This window comes from Microcebus murinus, chromosome 6, assembly GCF_040939455.1.
Source record: "Microcebus murinus isolate Inina chromosome 6, M.murinus_Inina_mat1.0, whole genome shotgun sequence".
Classification (NCBI taxonomy): Eukaryota; Metazoa; Chordata; class Mammalia; order Primates; family Cheirogaleidae; genus Microcebus; species Microcebus murinus.
In genome coordinates, this window is record NC_134109.1 from 103,324,953 (window position 1) to 103,344,846 (window position 19,894).

General features: G+C 49.2%; 1 protein-coding gene across 6 annotated transcripts in view; it reads left to right on the forward strand.

Annotated features, from left to right (window-relative positions):
- The window catches only part of MAP2K5 (mitogen-activated protein kinase kinase 5), a 254,317-nt gene extending 235,453 nt beyond the window's left edge, over positions 1-18,864 (forward strand). For all 6 annotated transcript variants that reach the window (XM_076004507.1, XM_076004508.1, XM_076004506.1 and 3 more), the window contains one exon: positions 18,436-18,864. In XM_076004507.1, the coding sequence (XP_075860622.1) occupies positions 18,436-18,540 (105 nt within the window). In that variant the 3' untranslated portion in view covers positions 18,541-18,864. The remainder of the gene's footprint in view (positions 1-18,435) is intronic.
- The last annotated feature ends 1,030 nt before the right edge of the window (positions 18,865-19,894 follow it).

Genomic DNA, 19,894 nt, shown 5'->3' on the forward strand with positions numbered 1-19,894 from the left:
ATCATGCAATAAAAATACCCTTTTCATATCACACACTAATAAACTGTATTTGAAATGCTGTCTGAGGGCACTGCCGTCTTGTCTATAGGCTGTGCACGAGTGCAACAGTTGGGATTCCTTTTTTCTATTTTGTGTTTTAGTTACACGGAATTCTGAACCTGGAAGTCTGCTCATTCTTGTTTTAAATGGGGAGCAAGTTGGGTCTTTAGGCCTGAGGCTCAGGGAAGGGGGGTACTCACTGAGTGGCAAGGGTCCTTAATACATGGAGAGCAGGGCCCCTAAATCTCCACTACTCATCCTCCCACCGCGCGTGTAGCTGTCCAAAAAGCCGGTCACATCAAAAAACTGTGTTCTAGTGTCGGCCACACTTAGCACTGAACATGTGTTAGGTATTATAAAAGCTTCGTTATGAAAAGGAGTACAAGCACTGCAAAATTTAGGCCATTAATAGTCATGACTATGGAACTGCCTTTGTGGTAGCCTGTGTACTAGGAATTTCACAGACGAAGTCTTCCCATGAGATTGGTGCTGTTCTCCTTGTTTTCCAGAAGACAAGTTCACAGAGCTAGGGGGAATAAGCTGCGTTGTAGAGAATGAAATCTGCAGGATACCTGGGAACCACAGGTGAATTATTACCTGCCTACCCAGAGAGAGCCCCTCCTGCCAAGGACAGTCCACCTACCAGAGATCTGGGCTGGAGCCAGCATCCTCTTTTCAAATGCACATAGCCCTGGTTAGTTATTCGTACTTTTCTGTGAATTGGTTTAATGTCAACAGTTAGCAGAGGTGTGAGATGATTCTAAGCTTGGAATGCTTTGGAAGAAGAGACCCTTCTGCATTGAACAGAGTTGAGGAGTGAGGCAAAGACTAGGGGCTCAAAGGGCTTTGAGTGACCTATTTCATATTTTCTCTAGGGCAGACCTGGCATCTGTGACTTTGTTATGCAGGGGGTTATTTCTGCCAGTTATAAATGTGGAGAAAGAGTGACCTGTGAGGCCAGGAACCTGGGTTTAGGCATCATTATTGCCTCAGAATGTAGTGTCCGTGTTTATAAAAGAAGTTAACATTTACTTTGTGATAGGGCTTTTGGAGATCATTTGAATTAATGTAAATGAAAACACCTAATGAGCACCTGTCACAGGGTAAGCGCCCACAACTGTCAGCTATTATGTTGCTGTTGCGTCCATATTAAAATGAATGAGGCCGGGCGCGGTGGCTCACGCCTGTAATCCTAGCACTCTGGGAGGCCGAGGCGGGTGGATCGCTCAAGGTCGGGGGTTCAAAACCAGCCTGAGCAACAGCGAGACCCCGTCTCTACTATAAACAGAAAGAAATTAATTGGCCAACTAATATATATAGAAAAAAATTAGCCGGGCATGGTGGCGCGTGCCTGTAGTCCCAGCTACTCTGGAGGCTGAGGCAGGAGGATCACTTGAGCCCAGGAGTTTGAGGTTGCTGTGAGCTAGGCTGACGCCACGGCACTCACTCTAGCCTGGGCAACAAAGCGAGACTCTGTCTCAAAAAAAAATAAAATAAAATAAAAAAAAAATAAAATAAAATGAATGGCACAGGCTTGGGAGGTGATGTCCAGTGCAAATCCCAACTCTGCCTTGGCCAAATTGTTTAACTTCTCTGAACCCAGTTTTTGAGTACACAAACCGAAGGAAATAACAATAATGCCATCCAGCTACTTCGTGGGGTTTTGTGCACTTGAATAAGATAATGAGCTTGAAAGCACTTTATGGAATGAAAAACCTTACTCAAATGTTGGTTTCCATAAATATGGTATTTCTGTCTCCAAATCAGCATATGCAAAATGGGTTATCTTTGACTAATCCTTGTAGCAAAGGCAATAAGGAGAGCTATTAGGAAGATTCACTGATCTCTTCCCCTCACCACCAGGGATTATATATATCATAGTTGCAGTGTAGACTTATAATAGCACATAGCATACAAAAGTCAAGACAGTTCTAACCTCCCACCTCTTCATAATAACAAATTACTAGGCAGAGCAGGGGCAGGGCCAGGTCTCTGCTCACCTGCATTGGTAGGAGAGCAAGAACCTGTTCGATGTGGACAGTATTGCTTAGTACAGTGGTTGAAGGATAGGTTTGCCAAAGGAGGTTGAGATGAAAGGAGCTGTGTTGATGGCTTGAGTTGGTATGGTGGAAAGAAAAAACCAGAAAGTTACTGAGACCCCCCCCCACACACACACACACACACACACACACCAAAAGACTGGGCTTTCTGGCTCTAAGCAAAATTCCCTTAATTGTTATGAAAAGAGATTTAAATTTCAAGCATAATTAGTTTTTCTTTTCAAGGGGTATGGGGTTAGACTAAACCTTTTGTTTTTGGATATGGGGACTTTTAGACACTTGAGTAAACCTCTCAGGGGTTAAATCTGTCTTTGGGGCTACCAGGACTTGAAAAATGTTACCTTGTATCAAGAAAACCAGAAGTGACAAGTTCATTTAAAAAGCCTGGTTTGTCATTGTTTATCTAATTTTCGGAGTTGACACAGAAAATTAAACCAGCTGACACTCACTCTCTGACCGTCTCTCTGGCTCATTTCCCTGGTCCTTTCCTACCTGACCTTGCAACTACAAAATGCTCCAACCCCTAAAATATAAAACTTCCCACTGAGTTTCTGAGTTGCCCTGCAGTCCTTCCAAGATTATGTCATAGGATGTCATCCCTAATGTTATTAAAAAAACAAGATGAGACTATAAATCTGCTCTGTGAGGTATTTCTTTTTTTCCCTCTGCTTTGACCATAAATCTTAGAAGTAATCAAACTCTCTGCAGAGAAGCCAAGATAAACTTGGGCCTGAAGTGGCCCCATATGTCTTTGCTGAATTCGGGGGTTCGGCAGGCTTGTCTGCCCCCGTGACATCACTCGGTGCTTCACGGAGAACTTTATTAATAGAAAGGCAGCTGGGCAAAGTGGGAGCTTCTGTTGCATTTAATATTGAAGACGCTCTAAAATTCATGTGGCAGCACATCTTTAAATCAGCCTCAGTGAATTCATATAAGGAAATTCAGATAACTGAAGCTTATTCTTTATAAAAGCAAATCTTTTTTAAAAAATTATAAATAAGTAAGAGAGCTTCTTAAATATAATACTTCCCTATCCTTTTAGAAGATTGCATGCATTAGGATTTAGCTTTTTAAAAAAATTTCTTTAGAGCTGGGTGCAGTGGCATACCTGTAGTCCCAGATAACTGGTAGGCTGAGGCAGGAGGATCATTTGAGGCCAGCATAGTAAGACCCTGTGTCTAAAAAAAATAATTCTTTATATCATCATTATGGATATTGTTTATTTGCTATATTCTTCTATCCCAGTGTCTCGTTGTATTAATGTGTAGGGCTATTTGTCCCCAGACTAGTTTTTTGTTTTTGTTTGTATTGTGCAGTTTTACTAATAGATATCACTTCTTACTACTGTTCTTGTTCCTCTCTTTAACAGCCCTTCCCTCTTCGTCTTTTATTTGGCTGTTTCTATCATGCTTTCAATTGTGAAACCATATACTAAACATGTTAGAATTACATCTAAAATAAAAGAAAATTGGCTTGAATGAGGCTTAAGGGGGCCAGGTGAGGTGGCTCACGCCTGTAATCCTAGCACTCTGGGAGGCCGAAGCAGGAGGATTGCTCAAGGTCAGGAGTTCAAAACCAGCCTGAATGAGACCCCGTCTCTAAAAAAATAGAAAAAATTAGCCTGGTGTGGGGGTGTTTGAGGTTGCTGTGAGCTAGGCTGAGACACGGCACTCTAGGCCAGGCAACAGAGTGAGACTCTGTCTCAAAAAAAAAAAAAGGCTTGGGGGACTAGCTAAAAGTAAAATGTTCAAGTTTTAGTTTAACTTCCAGACTCTTAGTCTAAGATAAGGGTGTCAAATTATAGTGGCTTTCAGATTGTAAAGTGCTTTTAGATTTGGAGACAGGCCATTTCACTAAATAGGAAATATAATACTTCATAATGTTTTATATAAATGTCCAAGTTTAAAACAATATGATCGGCCGGGCGCTGTGGCTCACGCCTGTAATCCTAGCTCTTGGGAGGCCGAGGCGGGCGGATTGCTCAAGGTCAGGAGTTCAAAACCAGCCTGAGCAAGAGCGAGACCCCGTCTCTACTATAAATAGAAAGAAATTAATTGGCCAACTGATATATATATAAAAAATTAGCCGGGCATGGTGGCACATGCCTGTAGTCCCAGCTACTCGGGAGGCTGAGGCAGAAGGATCACTCAAGCCCAGGAGTTTGAGGTTGCTGTGAGCTAGGCTGACGCCACGGCACTCACTCTAGCCTGGACAACAAAGTGAGACTCTGTCTCAAAAAAAAAAAAAAAAAAAAAAACAATATGATCATTTTACTCTTGAATCAGTAATCGAGGTGAACTTCAAATTGTTAAGGTTTTTTAATTTTCAGAGGGTACCAAATAGCCATGAATGTGCCAAGAAAAGTCCTTAGGCTCTAAAAACCAGGTTTAGATCCAGGGACATAAAAACCTCTAAATACATCCATAGTGAATTTTATTGAATTAAAGTCTCTTGGTAAATTGGAACATCGCTACTATTAGAAGCAAGCTTGTGACTGTCTTTCTTAACAGTGAAATTAGACTTTGGTTCCGTAAGGCTCCGCAGTGAAGCAGCCAGCTTATTTGTAACCAGATAGAGTGTGCTCCCACAGTCGTTCATCCTGCGCCTGACCAGCAACACTGCCTCGGAAAACGCAGGTCACACCGTTCACCGCCACAGAAAACGCATTTCAGGCTTCCGTACATTTAATTTTCTTCAACATTACCTTGCAAACCACAGTAAATCAATAACAGAATAGTTAAGTACCATAGGTTCTTTGTGTTTTGTTTTAGGAAATATTGCTCAAGGCTAAGAGTAGGTTCTATTGATGATTTTTATTTGCTGCTGGGATGCAAAATGATCAGAATTTTCAAGTGGTTTGCTTCCTTTTTGTGCATTTCCTTTTTTTAAAAAAGGAGTCAGTTTCAAATGGAAAACATTGGTTACTAATAGCAGAAACTCTAGAGTAGCTGGTAATTTTCAATTCTGTGTATAGACTAGGTCTGATTGCTGTGGCCTTTGTTATGCATGCTGCAAATTTTCCAAAGGGGCTGCCCTGGCCAGCTCCCTGGACCCCCCCCCCCATTGAATGGAGTGAGGCTCAGAAACCCCTGGGACAGCATAGCTGAAAATAGTAAAAACGATGGCATTTCATTTAAGGTTACTTACCCAAAGTTTTGGTGTCTAGTGTCTTTAGGAGTTTTTTTCTTCTGTGTTTTTTGTCGATGTGACAGCATCAAAAATTTTCCACTTTGTGTGAATGGTTTGTTTCTCCCTGTTAAGAAACTAGAAAAGCTGTTGCTAAGGTGGATTTTGAGGGAGTAGCAGCCTTTACTTAATTGGATGCTTCTTGAAATACTATGAGACAATGGATATGAAATGCCTTGAAGAGTTAAAAGTGTGATACCAAAACTCAAAACTTTTGACCTGCGTGCTGGAGGGGGTGATGGTTTGTCAGTGTTTGTTGGCACTTTGCCAGCCACCACCGTTATCACCCTTCCTACTTCCCCCATCTTCATCTCACACTCACTCGCACACTCATGCTCCCTGCTGTTGAGTCATGGCTCTCTGCATTTTCAGATATGTCGGCTTTGTGGCTTTCGTATGGTAGGCCTTATTAATTTAAAATTTTGACTGGACTTACAGTCATGTCATTTTTTCATTACTGATGAAGTTTACTTGTTTCTTCTCTTTACCAATTTTATCAAGTTTGTCTACTAATCTTTTTTAAAGAAACAGTATTAGACGCCTGTAATCCTAGCACTCTGGGGAGGCCGAGGTGAGTGAATCGCACAAGGTCAGGAGTACGAGACCAGCCTGAGCAAGAGCAAGACCCCATCTCTACTAAAATAGAAAGGAATTAACCAAACAGCTAAAAATATATAGAAAAAATTAGCCAGGCATGGTAGCTCATGCCTGTGGTCCCAGCTACTCGGGAGGCTGAGGCAGCAGGATTGCTTGAGCCCAGGAGTTTGAGGTTGCTGTGAACTAGGCTGACACCACGGCACTCGAGCCCTGGCAACAGAGCCAAACTCTGTCTTAAAAAAAAAAAAAAGCCAGGCGTGGTGGCTCACGCCTGTAATCCTAGCACTCTGGGAAGCTGAGGCGGGAGGATTGCTCAAGGTCAGGAGTTTGAAACCAGCCTGAGCAAGAGCGAGACCCCGTCTCTACTAAAAAAAAAAAAAAAAAAAATAGAAATTAATTGGCCAACTAATATATATAGAAAAAATTAGCTGGGCAAGGTGGCGCATGCCTGTAGTCCCAGCTACTCGGGAGGCTGAGGCAGAAGGATTGCTTGAGCCCAGGAGTTTGAGGTTGCTGTGAGCTAGGCTGACGCCACAGCACTCACTCTAGCCTGGGCAACAAAGTGAGACTCTGTCTCAGAAAAAAAAAAAAAAAAACTCCTGATGTCAGTGTGGCTTTGTATATTTCTCCTTGCAGTTCTGTCATTTTTTTGCTTTAGATGTTTTAAGGTGGTGATGTTAGTTGCCTATATGTGAAAACATTGTATCTTCATTTTAAAGCGTTTCTTTTATGTTCATGTAGTGACTCTTATCTCTAATACATTTTGCTTTAAATTTTATTTCTGGCTGATGTTAATATAAATGTGCCATCTTCTTTTGGTTAGTATTTGTTATGTGTTTGATTATCCCTTTAGTTCTTTGTTCTTTTGTTTTAAATGAATCTCTGCATTTTGTTGTTGATGTTTTTAATTTTACCTGAGACTCTCTTTTAATTGATTAGCTTAATCATTTATATTTATTGTTTATTGATATATTTGAATTTTTTCCCTACTACTCTATTTTGTACTTTGTCTCTACAGTAGTTTTTTGTTTTGAGGGGTTTTTTTTTTTGTTTGCTTGTTTTACTTCTTTTTTCTCCTTTCTCTACTCTATTGGAATAAGGTTTTTTTCCCTTCCCTTTTAGACTTTCCATTGGTTTGGAAATCATATTCCATTTCTAGCCTTTAGTTGATTATCTCTAAACTAGCTCCAACTGCATATAATCAAAAACAAATAGCAGCTTCAACAAGACAAGAGGATATTTCCCACTTACATAAAAGGAGGCGGGAAGTAGGGTGCCTGGACTGATTTGGCAGCTCCATTTATCCTATGCACCCAGGGACAGTTGAGCTCCAGCCAACAGGAAAGAGGAAGGAGAGTAGAAATGCTTGCCTCTTCTTTTAAAGACAGAATTTCTAGGAACTGGCTCACAGCACGTCTGCTCACATGGCGTTGACCAAAACCGGCTGAAAGGGAGGCAGGAGTGCTGTTGCTTTGCTGGGTGTCAGTGTTCCCTGCTAAAATCAGGATTCTTGTCACAAAAGACGAAGGGGGAATGGATATTGATAGGCAACTAGCAGCCTCTACCACAGTCCCCTCATCCCCAGACATAAGGCCTTTTAGAGTTTCTAATCACTCCCTTCTCACATGTCATCGTGGTCCAAGATTTCATTGTCACCTTGTGTTTAGATCTTCAAAATTAGTCATTACTGCTGCTGTGGTTTGATACAGTTAGTGCATGTTTGCATTTATCCATGTGTTTACTGGTTAATTTGCTCATCATTGCTATTGCATTCTCCTTCCTTCTAGGTTTCTTTTCCTTTCTGAAGTCCATTAAGAGTTCTGTCAGTTAAAGGTCTGTGAGTGATAAAACCATTTGAGTTTTTGTTCTAGGATTGTCTTCACTTTGCCCTAACTATTGATTATTAGTGTAATTGGGTTTATAAATGTAAGTTGATCATTTCTCCCCAGGACCTTGGAGATACTCTGTTGTCCTCTGGCATCTACTCTGGGTGGCAAGAATCTGCTGACTGCCTAATTGCTACCCTTCATAGGCAGTAAGTCTTTCTCTTCTGTCCTTGGTATTATGCAGTTTCACTACAGTTTTTCCAGGCTTAGATTTTATATTTATTTTACTTTGAAATCATTGTGATTTTTGAATCTGAGAATTAATGTCTTATATCAGTTCTCAAAAATTTCAGCTGTTGTTTTTCAATATTGCTCCTCCCACACTGTGGCTAGTCTCTTCTTACTCTTTCCTTTGTGCCTTTGTTTTTCACATTTAAAAAAAAAAATTCTCTCTCTCTACCATGCTCTGAATAATTTTCTCAGACCATTCTTCCAGCTTACTGTCTCTCCTCAGCTATACCAGTATACTGTCTAACTCATCCACAGAGGGTTTCTTTTGTTTTTTTTTCTAGTGACTATATGTTTTCTATAAGTTATATTTGATTCTTTTCCAAATCTCTCCATTCTATTTTTTATAATATCTTGTTCCTTAGTGTTTTAATATATATTTGTTTTTATATTTTCTTTCTGTTTTTCTGTTATCTCAGTTCTGAGAGCGCTGATCTTCCCATGTGATATGTCTGCTGACTCTTGTCCACAGTGACTGTTCCTCATGTGTACTGGAATTCTTATTCCAAAACTCGTATCGAGTGGTGCTTATTACTCTGGAAATGTGTGGATTTCAGATGTATTGCCCTGAATGGTTTTCCATATGCTTCTAAAGTATTACTAGATTAAGATCAATGTTACATTAATTTATTAGCCTGGGATTCCTAAGCCACAGAGGTAGTATTAATACTTTGGACCCCAACACTGCATAAGGCTCAACTTTGTGTTTGTGTTTCTTGGTCAACTTCCCTTCAGAGCCAGCTTCTCTCCCCCTTTTCTGATGGGCAGACTTTCCTAGCTCACCCCTCTACAGCTCTGGCTTTGTTCAGGGGCTCGGTGTCAGTTCCCCAGATGGATCTCATATCTCATTTCTGCTTAGGTCTTACCACTTCCAGGTCCTGGGATGAATAGCTCCCCTGAGGGCCACAGACTTTCTGCTCACACATTTATAATTCTGGTTTTCAGTTTCCTTTTCATTTTTAGCACTTGTGGATTTCTGTTCTTTCTTATGAGTTCAGCTGTGCTTTTTAAAAAAAAATGTTCCATTTTATCTGGCATGGCTAGGGCTTTGTAGACGGAGAGCTTTTAGGTTTTCAGTCTCTCATTTCATCTCATGAGTCACTCACTGTCGGAATCACTCAGTTCTCTTTTGTCCAACAAACTTCCTGAGCTCCCACTGTGTGTGGGAAACGGTGCTAGTTCTCCTGGTCTGCCACTCTTCCCGGCTCCAGAGTCACACGCCCACATGTGCACACACCCCGCACAGCCAGGGTCAGGGAGCTCAAACACCAAAAGTCCAGAGGTAAGAAAAAGAGGACAAGAGAGAATCCATCCTTCTGAGCATTGTGTCTTTAACCCTCCGTCACCACACAGCTGGTACCCCCACAGGCAAACCTGGCCCGTCCAGACACCTGTAACTGGCCCCATGTTCGTGGCTGGGACGTGCTGCTCCTGGGCATGTGCCCAGCCCAAGACTACCTGGAGCAGCCAACATGCTCCCTGCTGTACACCCCACTCAGTCCTACATGAGACCCCTTCCAGCAGCCACCACAGCCCCCCTTAAAAAGGCCAGCGGTGGCATTCTGTCACTCACGTGGGTCGGCTCCCTCGGACACACACAGTGAGTGTCAGCGCCCAAGCACTTCCCACCTCACCCTGGCCCACTGGAGTCATCCTGTGCCACACCACGCTGGTCCTGAGGCTGCTCTGTAAGCACAGGCCCTAGAATAGCTCACAGACTTCCAGAAATACCTTGTTCTCATGATGGGTCATTTTCTGGCCAGTTGCTGTGTGGAGGAACACATAGATATGCTCAGATGAAAGGTGGAGAGCTCCTTGACCCCCTTAGATACCTGTGTACATCTAGGATGGCTAGAGGTGAGCTGTTTGCTGCTAAAAATTGAATATTTGGGGCAAAACATCTATTTCTATAGCAGTTGTGAAGAATAAACTCAGGAAGGTTGATTGAAATGACATGTCACAGCTACACAACATTTCTGTGGTCTTAAAAGAAAAAGAAGGGAACCTCTCACCCCCAGCCATAGAAAAGCTTTAGAAATCAGAGGCTAAGAAGGCACGTTCTCAGAACAAATGCCTTACGTGGGAAAGCTCTGCACCCGTGGCGTTGCCCAGGTGAGCTGGCTGGGCGGACGGACAGACTCCACACTCACTGCACGTATGTATGGCTCACGCCTCATCTCACTGCTGCACTCCCAAGTGCAGCACCTGCATCTGCAGGGAGGAATAAAAACCCTCATGCTGCCCACAGTATGACTGAAGCGCCGTCTGTGGCTTAGGCGACCTCACGTGGTCCTTACAGCCCATTCCGGGAGGAAGAGAGCAGGCGGTACTAGGTGAGGGCGAGGAGGCCAGCAAACAGCTTCCCCGCGTTCAAAACCAGCTGAGAAATAAGACCCAGAAATGACAGGGAGAAAGTATCAGCTTTACTTCTGTGAAAATCTGGATTGGAGAATGTGCTTACACGTGTGACCCCAGTGGCCTTGCTAAGAACTTACCCACCGAGTCCCTGTCAGAAGTGAACAGCAGGCCTCCCCCTCAGGCCCAAAGCCTGCCTAGAAGCTGACCATGAGGCTGCAGGCCAGCACACACCCTCCCTGTGGGCAGGGGACCCCTGCGCCTGCCCGCTCAGTCCCACCCCTCAGTGGGCGGCATGCTCCGGAGTGTCGTAACAGCACAAGTGCTTCCATGTGCAGTGACGAACAGGGGAATGGGGCTCCCCTTTAGTGTCTCTTCTACAGGTGTGGCAGCTGTGGCCTTCCATGCCTTCCCTACTAGCAGGATGGCCAGGAGAGGGTTTGCTAGCCCAGGGCCCCTTGTGTTACCCAACAGAGACCAGTGGGAGATGTCAGCTGAGATGCCTCAGCTCCTCCTTGTGCTCGTGAGGACCCCCTTCCAGCCACAACCCAGCCCTCCTTCCCCAACCACCCGTGTTGATTAGCCTGGCCGCACCCAGCCTGGGAGGAAGAGTCGGCCCCTGGGTTGATCATGATTTGTTATCTTATGTGATAATTAATAGTATCAGTGCTGCACACTGCCCTGACATTGGGTCAGCAGTTTAGCAGACAGTGGACATCTGTGCATCCTTCTATTAATTAACTTCTCTAATCTGAAGTTTTCTCCGGGACAAATGGGGATTAGATTGATAGTTTTAGATTTTTAACAGTGGAACACATTTGATTATGTAAAATGACTGTAGGACTTCAATTTTTTTTTAGTGTTTACTTTTTTTATTTTTTAAGAGACAGGGTCTGTTGCCCAGGCTGTCTCAAACTCTTAGCCTCATGTGGTCCTCCCACTTCAGCCTCCCAAAGCACTGGGATTATAGGCATGAGCCACCATGTCTGGCCAGGTCTTCCATATTAACATAGAAAAGAAGAATTTTTTTTAGCATGAATGTGTTAGTATTCATTGTAGACAATTCTTTAGAAAGCCATCCATGAGACTTAAAGGACACAAAACTCGAAGAGCTAGGCTCACAGAAGACAGTTACAATCTTTTATCTACATCAGTGTTCAGTTTATTTCTGTGTATTGTCTCAGCACAATGTCAAGGAAATCCTGAGTCACCCAGTTGCCTTCTCAATTTACGCATCCGTTAAACCAATGTAGATGCTCAAAGGAATAGCAGAAAAGTTTTATTTCAAGTTTAGTCACAGTACCTACCAACTCTTTATATGACTTGCTTATGGCAAATATATAGGTCAGACAAGAGGTACTCAAAGCTTACAGGAACGGATGCCTTCAGAAACTCAGAACAGCCTTGACCCACGTTGCACCTTGCTCAGACGTGCGAGATGGGCCTTGACGTACCTGGGCTTTGGTGGTGCACTCACACGATTCTATACATACATACAACCTGAGTGGGCGTCACAGCCATGAGTTTGTTCAGATGACCGGCACACCACAACAGCCCTTCTAGTTACAATAAGTTGAATGATATGCCCAGATCTACCAAGTAGACTCCAAAAGCTGCAAACAATAACAGCATGCAAGGCAACAGATCACCAGTAGTCATTGTAACGTTTTGAGTTGGCCATAGCTGAGTGTATATGTCATCTTTTTAAAATTTGTTTTTAGAAATATAGCTAAAAATATTTAACAGAATTTGAATGAAACATCTGTAGAGCTTCCCAACACACCTCACAGCCCATGGCCACACTGGTGTCTGAGGGCCCATCCTATCCTAGCACACCTCCATTATTGCCGAGAAGGGACTGAAGGGTTACCCCTGCCAAGAGGGCTGGAATCCTAGAGGGAGATACATTCAGGCAAGGCTCACAGGTCCAGCAAGGAAAGGTGAAGTGATGGGTAGTGGGTTACCACCTGGGGGTCCCTCCAGCCTCTCAAGTCACCTTTACAGGCACCCCTAGTTACAGGACTGTCCCTGCTGGCTTTTTTGAATAGCTTGTTGGAGTCTCTACTAGTTTGGGACTTGGCTAAGATATACCTGAACCAGTTTCACTGACTTACACAGGTTTTATGGGTCTTTGACATCCTCTCCCACGCAGCATCCTTGGTGGGAGAGGCGGTGCCAGGGGCTCACCTTGTAGGAGGACAGTGCTGTGGTCCAGAGGTCTAGAGCAGCCTGGGCTTGTGGAGCCTTCTCTCTAGACATGCCCACCCCAACCTCAGTGCTGCTCAGCCCGAGCGTCAGGCTCCTGAGGAAGCACCGCAACTTACCCATTGGCGCAGCTGACTTCCCGGGGCCGGGGGGTACTACATGATCAGCACTGCCCTGTATCTTAGGGAGGTCAACAAGAAGGCGTTTGCACAGTTCTGTGGAGACAGAGATGACATCTTCTGGGAAGAGACGTTAAGAAAGGCTTCACAGAGGTGGATCTTAGGTTTGGGGTGTGGTTTGCTGCCGGGCATCCTTTTTCTAATTGCCCTTTCTGCCCTGACCTCCAGGGCCTGGTCTCTGTTCCTGAGAAGTTTCTTTTAGGCCTTGAGCCTGAGTTTTCCTGGCTTCTCTGGAATCTAGACCCACTAAGAAAGCTGGAGAGCCAGGAAGCTGGGTTATCAGTGAGAACACCCAGTTCCTGCTCCGAGAGCAGGCTTTCCTGCAGGGCGGGTGCCACCACGCCCCAGCCCTGGCACAGGTGAGTAGGGACAGTATGATGGCTAAGAGCTGAGGCTCTGGAGACACAGTGCCATGTTCAAGCTTGGTGGCCTTGGACAGGTTCCATAATCTTTCTGTGCTTTGGTGTTCTCATCTATAAAATGGGGATAATATTAATACTTAATCGAGTTGCTGAGTATTAAATGGTTAGAAGTGCCTGACACATATGAACCTGAACAGGGAGATCACAGGTGTGCCCTTGCACCTCAGTGTCAGTTTGCTAGTTAAAAATTAGTTGTTGGGCATCTCTTATGTATGAGATATTCTTTTTTTCAAAGTAAAAGTATAAAACTCACTGTGCCTGACCTTAGCACTAGCAGGCAGGCAGGCAGTGTGGTGAATTTCATGATACAAGAGTGTCCTGGGTTTAAACCCTCACTCTGCCACTTTCTAGCTCTGTGATCTTGCCCCACATCATCAAGTTTCCTGGAGTCTGTAAAACGGGGATTCCGGGAGGGCCGTGTGCAGGGGTAAGGCATTCAGACGGTGCAGTGAATAGATGCTTACAGAATACAGAAACCACTTTTTAATGCAACAGACATTAATTAAGGACCTACTATGTGCCAGGCATTGCACCAAGCCCTGCAGCCACACCAATAAGTTTTTAAATGACTCAAATGCATGATGTTCTTGAGGAAGTTACATGAAGACAGGGCAAGTGTGAGGACCCCAAGTAGGTAAACTCCTATTTGGGAAGAAACCCAAAGCCCAACTAAGGACAGCCAGTGAGGTGTCATCAAATGAGCACTGGTCTAGGAGTCCAGACCCCTGAGCCTCAGGTAGCACTCACCCATGGTGGGAGGCTCAGAGCTTCATTCCTGCCCACACGCCAGCTCACCAAGCCCTCCTCCCCCACCTCCACATGAGAGGGGCTTGGGAGCATCCTGCTGTCAGTCCATCCTGAAAGCACCTCATCACGCTAGAACCAGGGGGCAAGAAGTAGGGATGTTGGTACCGAGGTGAAGAGTCAAACTCTCCTGACACACCGGACACTGGTGCCCAGGTAAAGGAGGGAATGTAGTGAACAACCACAATTCCAACTCTTGCAGTTTAATTGTCGCAGTCGGCCCTGAGAGAATCTGGGAGATGAGAGTGGCTCCCCCTGCCTGGTGAGGAGGCCAGTGAGATCATTCCGCAGCCCCGGCCTGGCACTGCCAGGCTTTGCAGACAGGCTGCTCACGCACTGTGCGTGGAAGACGGAGGCCCAGCTGTCTGGAGCAGTCACCTTGGGTGGGAGATGCTCTTGACAAGCATCATGTTGGTGTTCCAGCTCCAGGGAGATGGACCACGCCATGCTCCATTGTTCCTCATCGGCTGGTGGGGCTGCAAGAGCATGTCCACACCTGGACTGCTCTGCCTGGGAGGGATGTCCATTTCACCCAGGCACAGAGGTGGGACCATTTGCAGGGGCTGGAGCCCTTCCCAGGCCTCCTGGGGACCCTGCAAGGAGCTTCAAGGTCAGCTGTCTGATTGCACGTGCAGGACAGCACGTGGTCATGAGCACGGCATCTCGAGTCAGGAGACCCATGTTCTGGTTCCAGCCCAACCGCATGCTGGATGCCCTGCGGCGAGCTCCACGCACCGGATGTCGGTTTCCTCACCGGGAAGGTAGAGGTGCATAGCTGTGCTTGGCGCCAGAGTGAACCTAGGGAGCCAGCGGGCACACAGGACAGAGCCTTTGGCAAGGGCCTGGCACACAGCTCAGTCCAGTGTGGACTCAGTTGTATTAGGTGTGCAGCCTGCATCCATCTCTAGGAGGCTGGCCTTGTGGGACTCCTGGAGCATCTGGCCGTGCAAAACTCGGCACTGCAGGGAGGCCGAGTGACTTTCATACTTCCCCCAGAATTTTCCAGCAGACTATTGGTTTGCTAACTAAACTCACGAGGAATGCCTGCACTGTGCATGTTATAGGACTTGAGGATGTCAGATATAGTCTAGGAGGAAGGAGAGAACTGCCCCCTCCAGAGTCCCATGGGAGCCAGGCCAGGCCTAAGAATGTTCCAGAATAGAAACCACAAGATCTAAGTTCAGTCTCAGCTTTGTTTTTGTTGTTGTTGTTATTGGTGTTTTTGCGACAGTGTCTTGCTCTGTCACCCAGGCTAGAGTGCAGTGGCACAGTCATAGCTCCTGCAGCCTTGAACTCCTGGCCTCTAGCAGTTGTCCTGCCTCAGCCTCCCTCAATAGCTGGGACTATAGATGTGTGCCACTACACCCAGCTAATTTTTTTAATTTTTTTAGAAATGGGCTCTCACTGTGTTGTCTAGTCTGATCTCAAATTCCTGGCCTCAAGTGATCCTCTCACCTCAGCCTCCCAGAGTGCTAGGATTAAAGGCATGAGCCATCAGGCCTGGCCCTGCTCTTAACCAGCAGCTTCCCTCCCTGGGCCTCAGTGTCCTCTTCTATAAAATTGGAGCTGCGTTACACTTTCCCTGCTTCCCACACAGGGTTGATGGGAGGGGTGGTCAGGTGACTCCACCAGTGTGCCCAAGGTCAGCACTGACAACTGACAAAGGTCAAAACCCGAGATGGTCCAGGCTTGAAGCCTGCAGCCCTGGTCCCACCTCTGGGCAGGCAGGCCTGACGCGCCCTGGTTCCTAGAAACCAGGCAAGGGGGAATTGCAACCTGGATAGTGGTTGTCCCGCCTCTGCCCAGCCCAGGACTGCCCAGGAAGAGCTCAGGGCAGTAGGTTTGCGTTACAGAGACCTGTGGTCCAGTCCCAGCTCTGGAAACCAAGGCAAGTCAACTGTGACCCTGTGGCCTCTTTGCTCATCTGTGAAGTGGGGATGAAGTGCCCACTTCTGTGAGTTAGCACTCCTTTGGTTGCAAATAACAGAACCTGACCCCTGCCTGGGAGGTGCCTCGTGGACCCTGCAGACAGAGATGCTGCCAGGCCCAGGCATAATGGCCCCAGGGTCTCCAATGCTGTCGGGACCCCCTCCTGCCCTGCCTCGCCCCCTTTGTACAGCATTGCTACCGTCGCTGCCCGCAGACCAGCTTTCTCCGTGTGTCCAGTCACGCGTTGGTCCCTGCCTGCCAACAGCTCCCAGGTTCACAGGTCACAGCCCAGGTTGTCTAGAGATGCTGGGGTCCCTCCCCTGTCTCCCTCTGTGATTCTGCCCCTCATATCTCACTGCAGGCACCCACCCTAAACCAGTCAACAGCTGCTGGGGACAAAATCGGTGTCCAGGTCAGGGTGGTGTACAGCATCAGGGATGCACTGTGTCTCAGCAGCGACACAAAGGATGTGGGGTCACCTCCCCACAGCCAGGGCAGGAGAGGGCCAGAGTGTCCGGCGGAGCGGAGGATGCCAGCAGCCCCACAGCTCTCTCCCCTCGCCTACTGGGGCGCTTGGGCGAAGTGCCTCCCTGCAGCGCGGCCATCCGCCCTTCCTGCGACGGGAGGAATGCCTGCACGCGCCCCTCCCGCCGTTCCGCTCTGCCTGCTCCGGAACAGATGACAACAGAGATGCAGCATATGGGCCCCAAAGTCACCCGGCATTCTGGGAAAGTGACACTGTGTTACCCCGGGCTTGGAGGGAGGGGCCGTCACTCCTGAGCACAGCTTCTCCCTTTGTTCTTCAGAGGGGCACAAGGTCACCTCTCCTGAGCCTCCTGGAAGGAAGTGTGCACGCTCGGAGTTCAGAAGGATTTGCGCTGTCTGGGCACAGGGCGGGCAGGTGAATGGGGAAGAGAACGTATGAAAGCCAAGGTAGTCCCTCCTGGGCCTCTCCTGCCCCGGCCCTGCCCCCAGGCCTGTCTGTGCCACTCACGGGGCGCCCACCCAACCTGGCCTCTGGCTCCCCTTCCCCATGGCCCTGCTCCCTTGGGGGTCCTGCAGGTGTGTCAGCCCCCACAGAAGGCCCCAGGCCCACCTCCACCATGGCCCCAGTGAGTCCCTGCCCTGGGTTGGGCGCCTTGGCACCTTCTGAGCTGAGTTTCTTCCCTCCTTGCGCCTCTGACAGTATTGTGTGTGCCTCTGAGCTAGCCCCGTGCAGGGTGCTCCCAGGGGTGGTTTTCCATACCCGAGTTGGAAGGCTGGGTGAGGGGACACAGCATTCACCCAGGGTGAAGAGCCGTGGGCATTCTTTCCTCCTGTCCCAGAGATGTCTCAGGCCTGACCTGTGGTCCGGAGGGGCCATTTAGCCCCCTTTCCCAACCCTGGTCCGTGACAGCTCCTGCAGACACTGGGGCTGGCACCCTGGACCCACATCCCTCCTGGCTACGTGATGAGCTCATGGCGAGGCAGTGTGACACCTGGAGCAGGTTCCCAGGAGCTGCAGGTCAGGCTGGGGTGTGTTGGGAATGCCGGGAAAGCCCAGCCAGTGGGGGTGGGGGAGGGGCCGTGAGGGCTGAGAGCTGGAGGGAGAAGAGCTGGGGGCAGGCAGCAGAGAGTCCCCACCCCCTCATTGTCTCTGCCCGCCCACCGTGGCTCTCTCGCCACGCAGGTTGTAAAGTTCTGGGTAGGTGAGGAAGCCACCAGGTGTAAGTTCCTAGCCAAGAAGCTGCTTGGGGAGGAGGAGGAAAGAGAGTGCTTTTCAATTTTCCTTTCACCTTTGACTTGTGGCCAGGCAACCCCACGGCTGTCCCTGCTGTTTTCTGACCCTCCTTGGGAACTCCCAGGAGGCCTGACTGTGGGTGTAAATCTTGGTGCTTCAGGACAGCAGAGGAGGGACTGGCTAAATATAACCTGGCCTGCCTGTGGGCTAAGTAGGTTAGAACCAGAGGCAGGCCACCCGGAGACAGCGCCGGCCCTCCAGAGTCCAGCCCCCAGCGAACCTCTCACCAGGGCCCAGAGTGGTCTGCAGCACCAGCGGGTCCCCCATGCTCCTCTTCCGTCCCCAGGCACGTTTGTCTTCCTCTAGTCGCGGTCGCGATTTATTTATAGGAGAGCCGTAGGCAAAGGGGAAAACTAAAAGGCATTGACACGGCCTCTGAGGAGGCGGTTCCTTGGTCTCTGGGCGGCAACTGGACCGGAAAGCTGGTGACACAGGAGCCAGGCCTTGGCCGGCTGGCCCTGCAGTGGTGCCCCTGAGGAAGGGCCAGGCCGTGTGTGGTTGAGATAGGCCCTCGGGCTCCCTGGGGTCTCAGGAGAAGCTGGCAGAGCAGCAGGCGGAGTCTGCCAGTGCTGGCCGCGGGCTTGGCACTGCCCCTCCTTGGGCTCAGTGGTCTGCACTGTGAAATGGGGCTGCCGGCCGCCCTCCTTACCTCACACGGTTGTTGGGGAAACGAAAGCAGATCCAGGCTGAGCACAGGCCTTGACAAGTGGATTGAAGGGCAAAGTCCAGAGAATACCTGTCACAGCCTGCTCCTCTTTCCCACAGGGCCACCCGTTCATCGTGCAGTTCAATGACGGGAACGCCACCGTGGTGTCCATGTGGGTGTGCCGCGCGCTGGAGGAGAGGCGGAGCCAGCAGGGGCCCCCGTGAGGCCTGGGACAGTCGCTGAAAGTCTAGGACCAGGGGAGCAGCCCACCTGCTGCCCCCTCTCCATCCGCTGCCTGCACCAGAGCTTGCTGGGCCCGGCTTCCCTGCTGTCGCCCTCGGCCCTGCAGGCAGATGGCCTGGCCGGCGAGTGGCAGCCCGTCCAGTCTGGAGGCACTGACTCCGGCAGGGCGGGAAAGGGAGAGGCAGTGAGAGCGGAAGCGCCCGTGGCCCTGCCCTCTGTTCCCTGGCGTCACTCGTTGTAGAGGTCAGCCCCGCCAGCCTCGCTGTGGGAATAAAAGTGTTACTGCTCTGGCTGCCTCTCCTGGAGGGTTGGCTTGTCCAGTGAGTCTGTCACCCACCGGGGCCGGGGCAGGCACCCGCGGCCACCCGGATGCTCCCACAGTGCTGTGAGGGGCCGGCGGCCGTGTGTCAGAGGAGAAGCAGGGGCGCGCGGTGCCCGGACCTAGTCCCAGCGAGGAGCAGGCCCGTCTGGGCTCCACAGCTCCCGCCGGACGCACCGTGTCGCCTGTTCGTCTGAGCAGGAGCTGGGGACCAGGAGCTGGAGAAAGGGCCCCTGGCGGTTCTGAGAGGCCTTCCTCCCCACCGGCCCTCGCCCTGCCACCAGCTCCTCCACGCAGGCCGCCCTCACTGCCTGGCCCCACACCCATGGGGCCACCTCTGTCACCGCCGTCCCCAGCCGCGCGCTCAGGTGATCCCGGCAGCCACCGCCAGGCTAGTGCCGCTGTCCCCATGGTGCCCGCAGGGAACGGAGGCTGTCAGGACCTCGGTTTCCACTCAGATCCCAGCAGCGTCTCAACGTGTCTGAGAGCGAACTGTCCCACCCCTGCCCCGGCACACGTCACACACGCCTCAGCCCTCCTTTCGTTGCTTTCCCTCGCTAAACCGCATCGCCGTCCTCCCGGTGTCCCAGCCAAAGTGCCGGGACTCAGCCTTGCCTCCTTTTTATTTCACACCCCACATCCAGCCGGCCAGGAAGTCCCGTTGTCTTTGCCTGCAGAGGGTACTGGCTCTCCCACTTCCCACCCGTGGCCTGGACCCCACTGCTGCCCCAACCCCGCGGTGCAGTCAGGGTGTCTGTTGAAGCAGAAGGCAGATGCTGTCCCTCCCCTGCTCAACCTCCAGGGCTTCCCAGTCCCTCAGGACAGCCACCACCTGACAAGGGCCTGCGTGGCCCTGTACATCTGCCCGCATTGTCTCTGACCGCAGCTCCCCCATCATCCAGCCAGCTGGCCTGCCTGCTGCTCCTTGCACATCTGGGCACACTCCCACCCCAGGGCCCAGTGGCGTTGCATAGCCACCGGAGGTCCACACTCCCTCCCTCGTGTATGCACCGCCC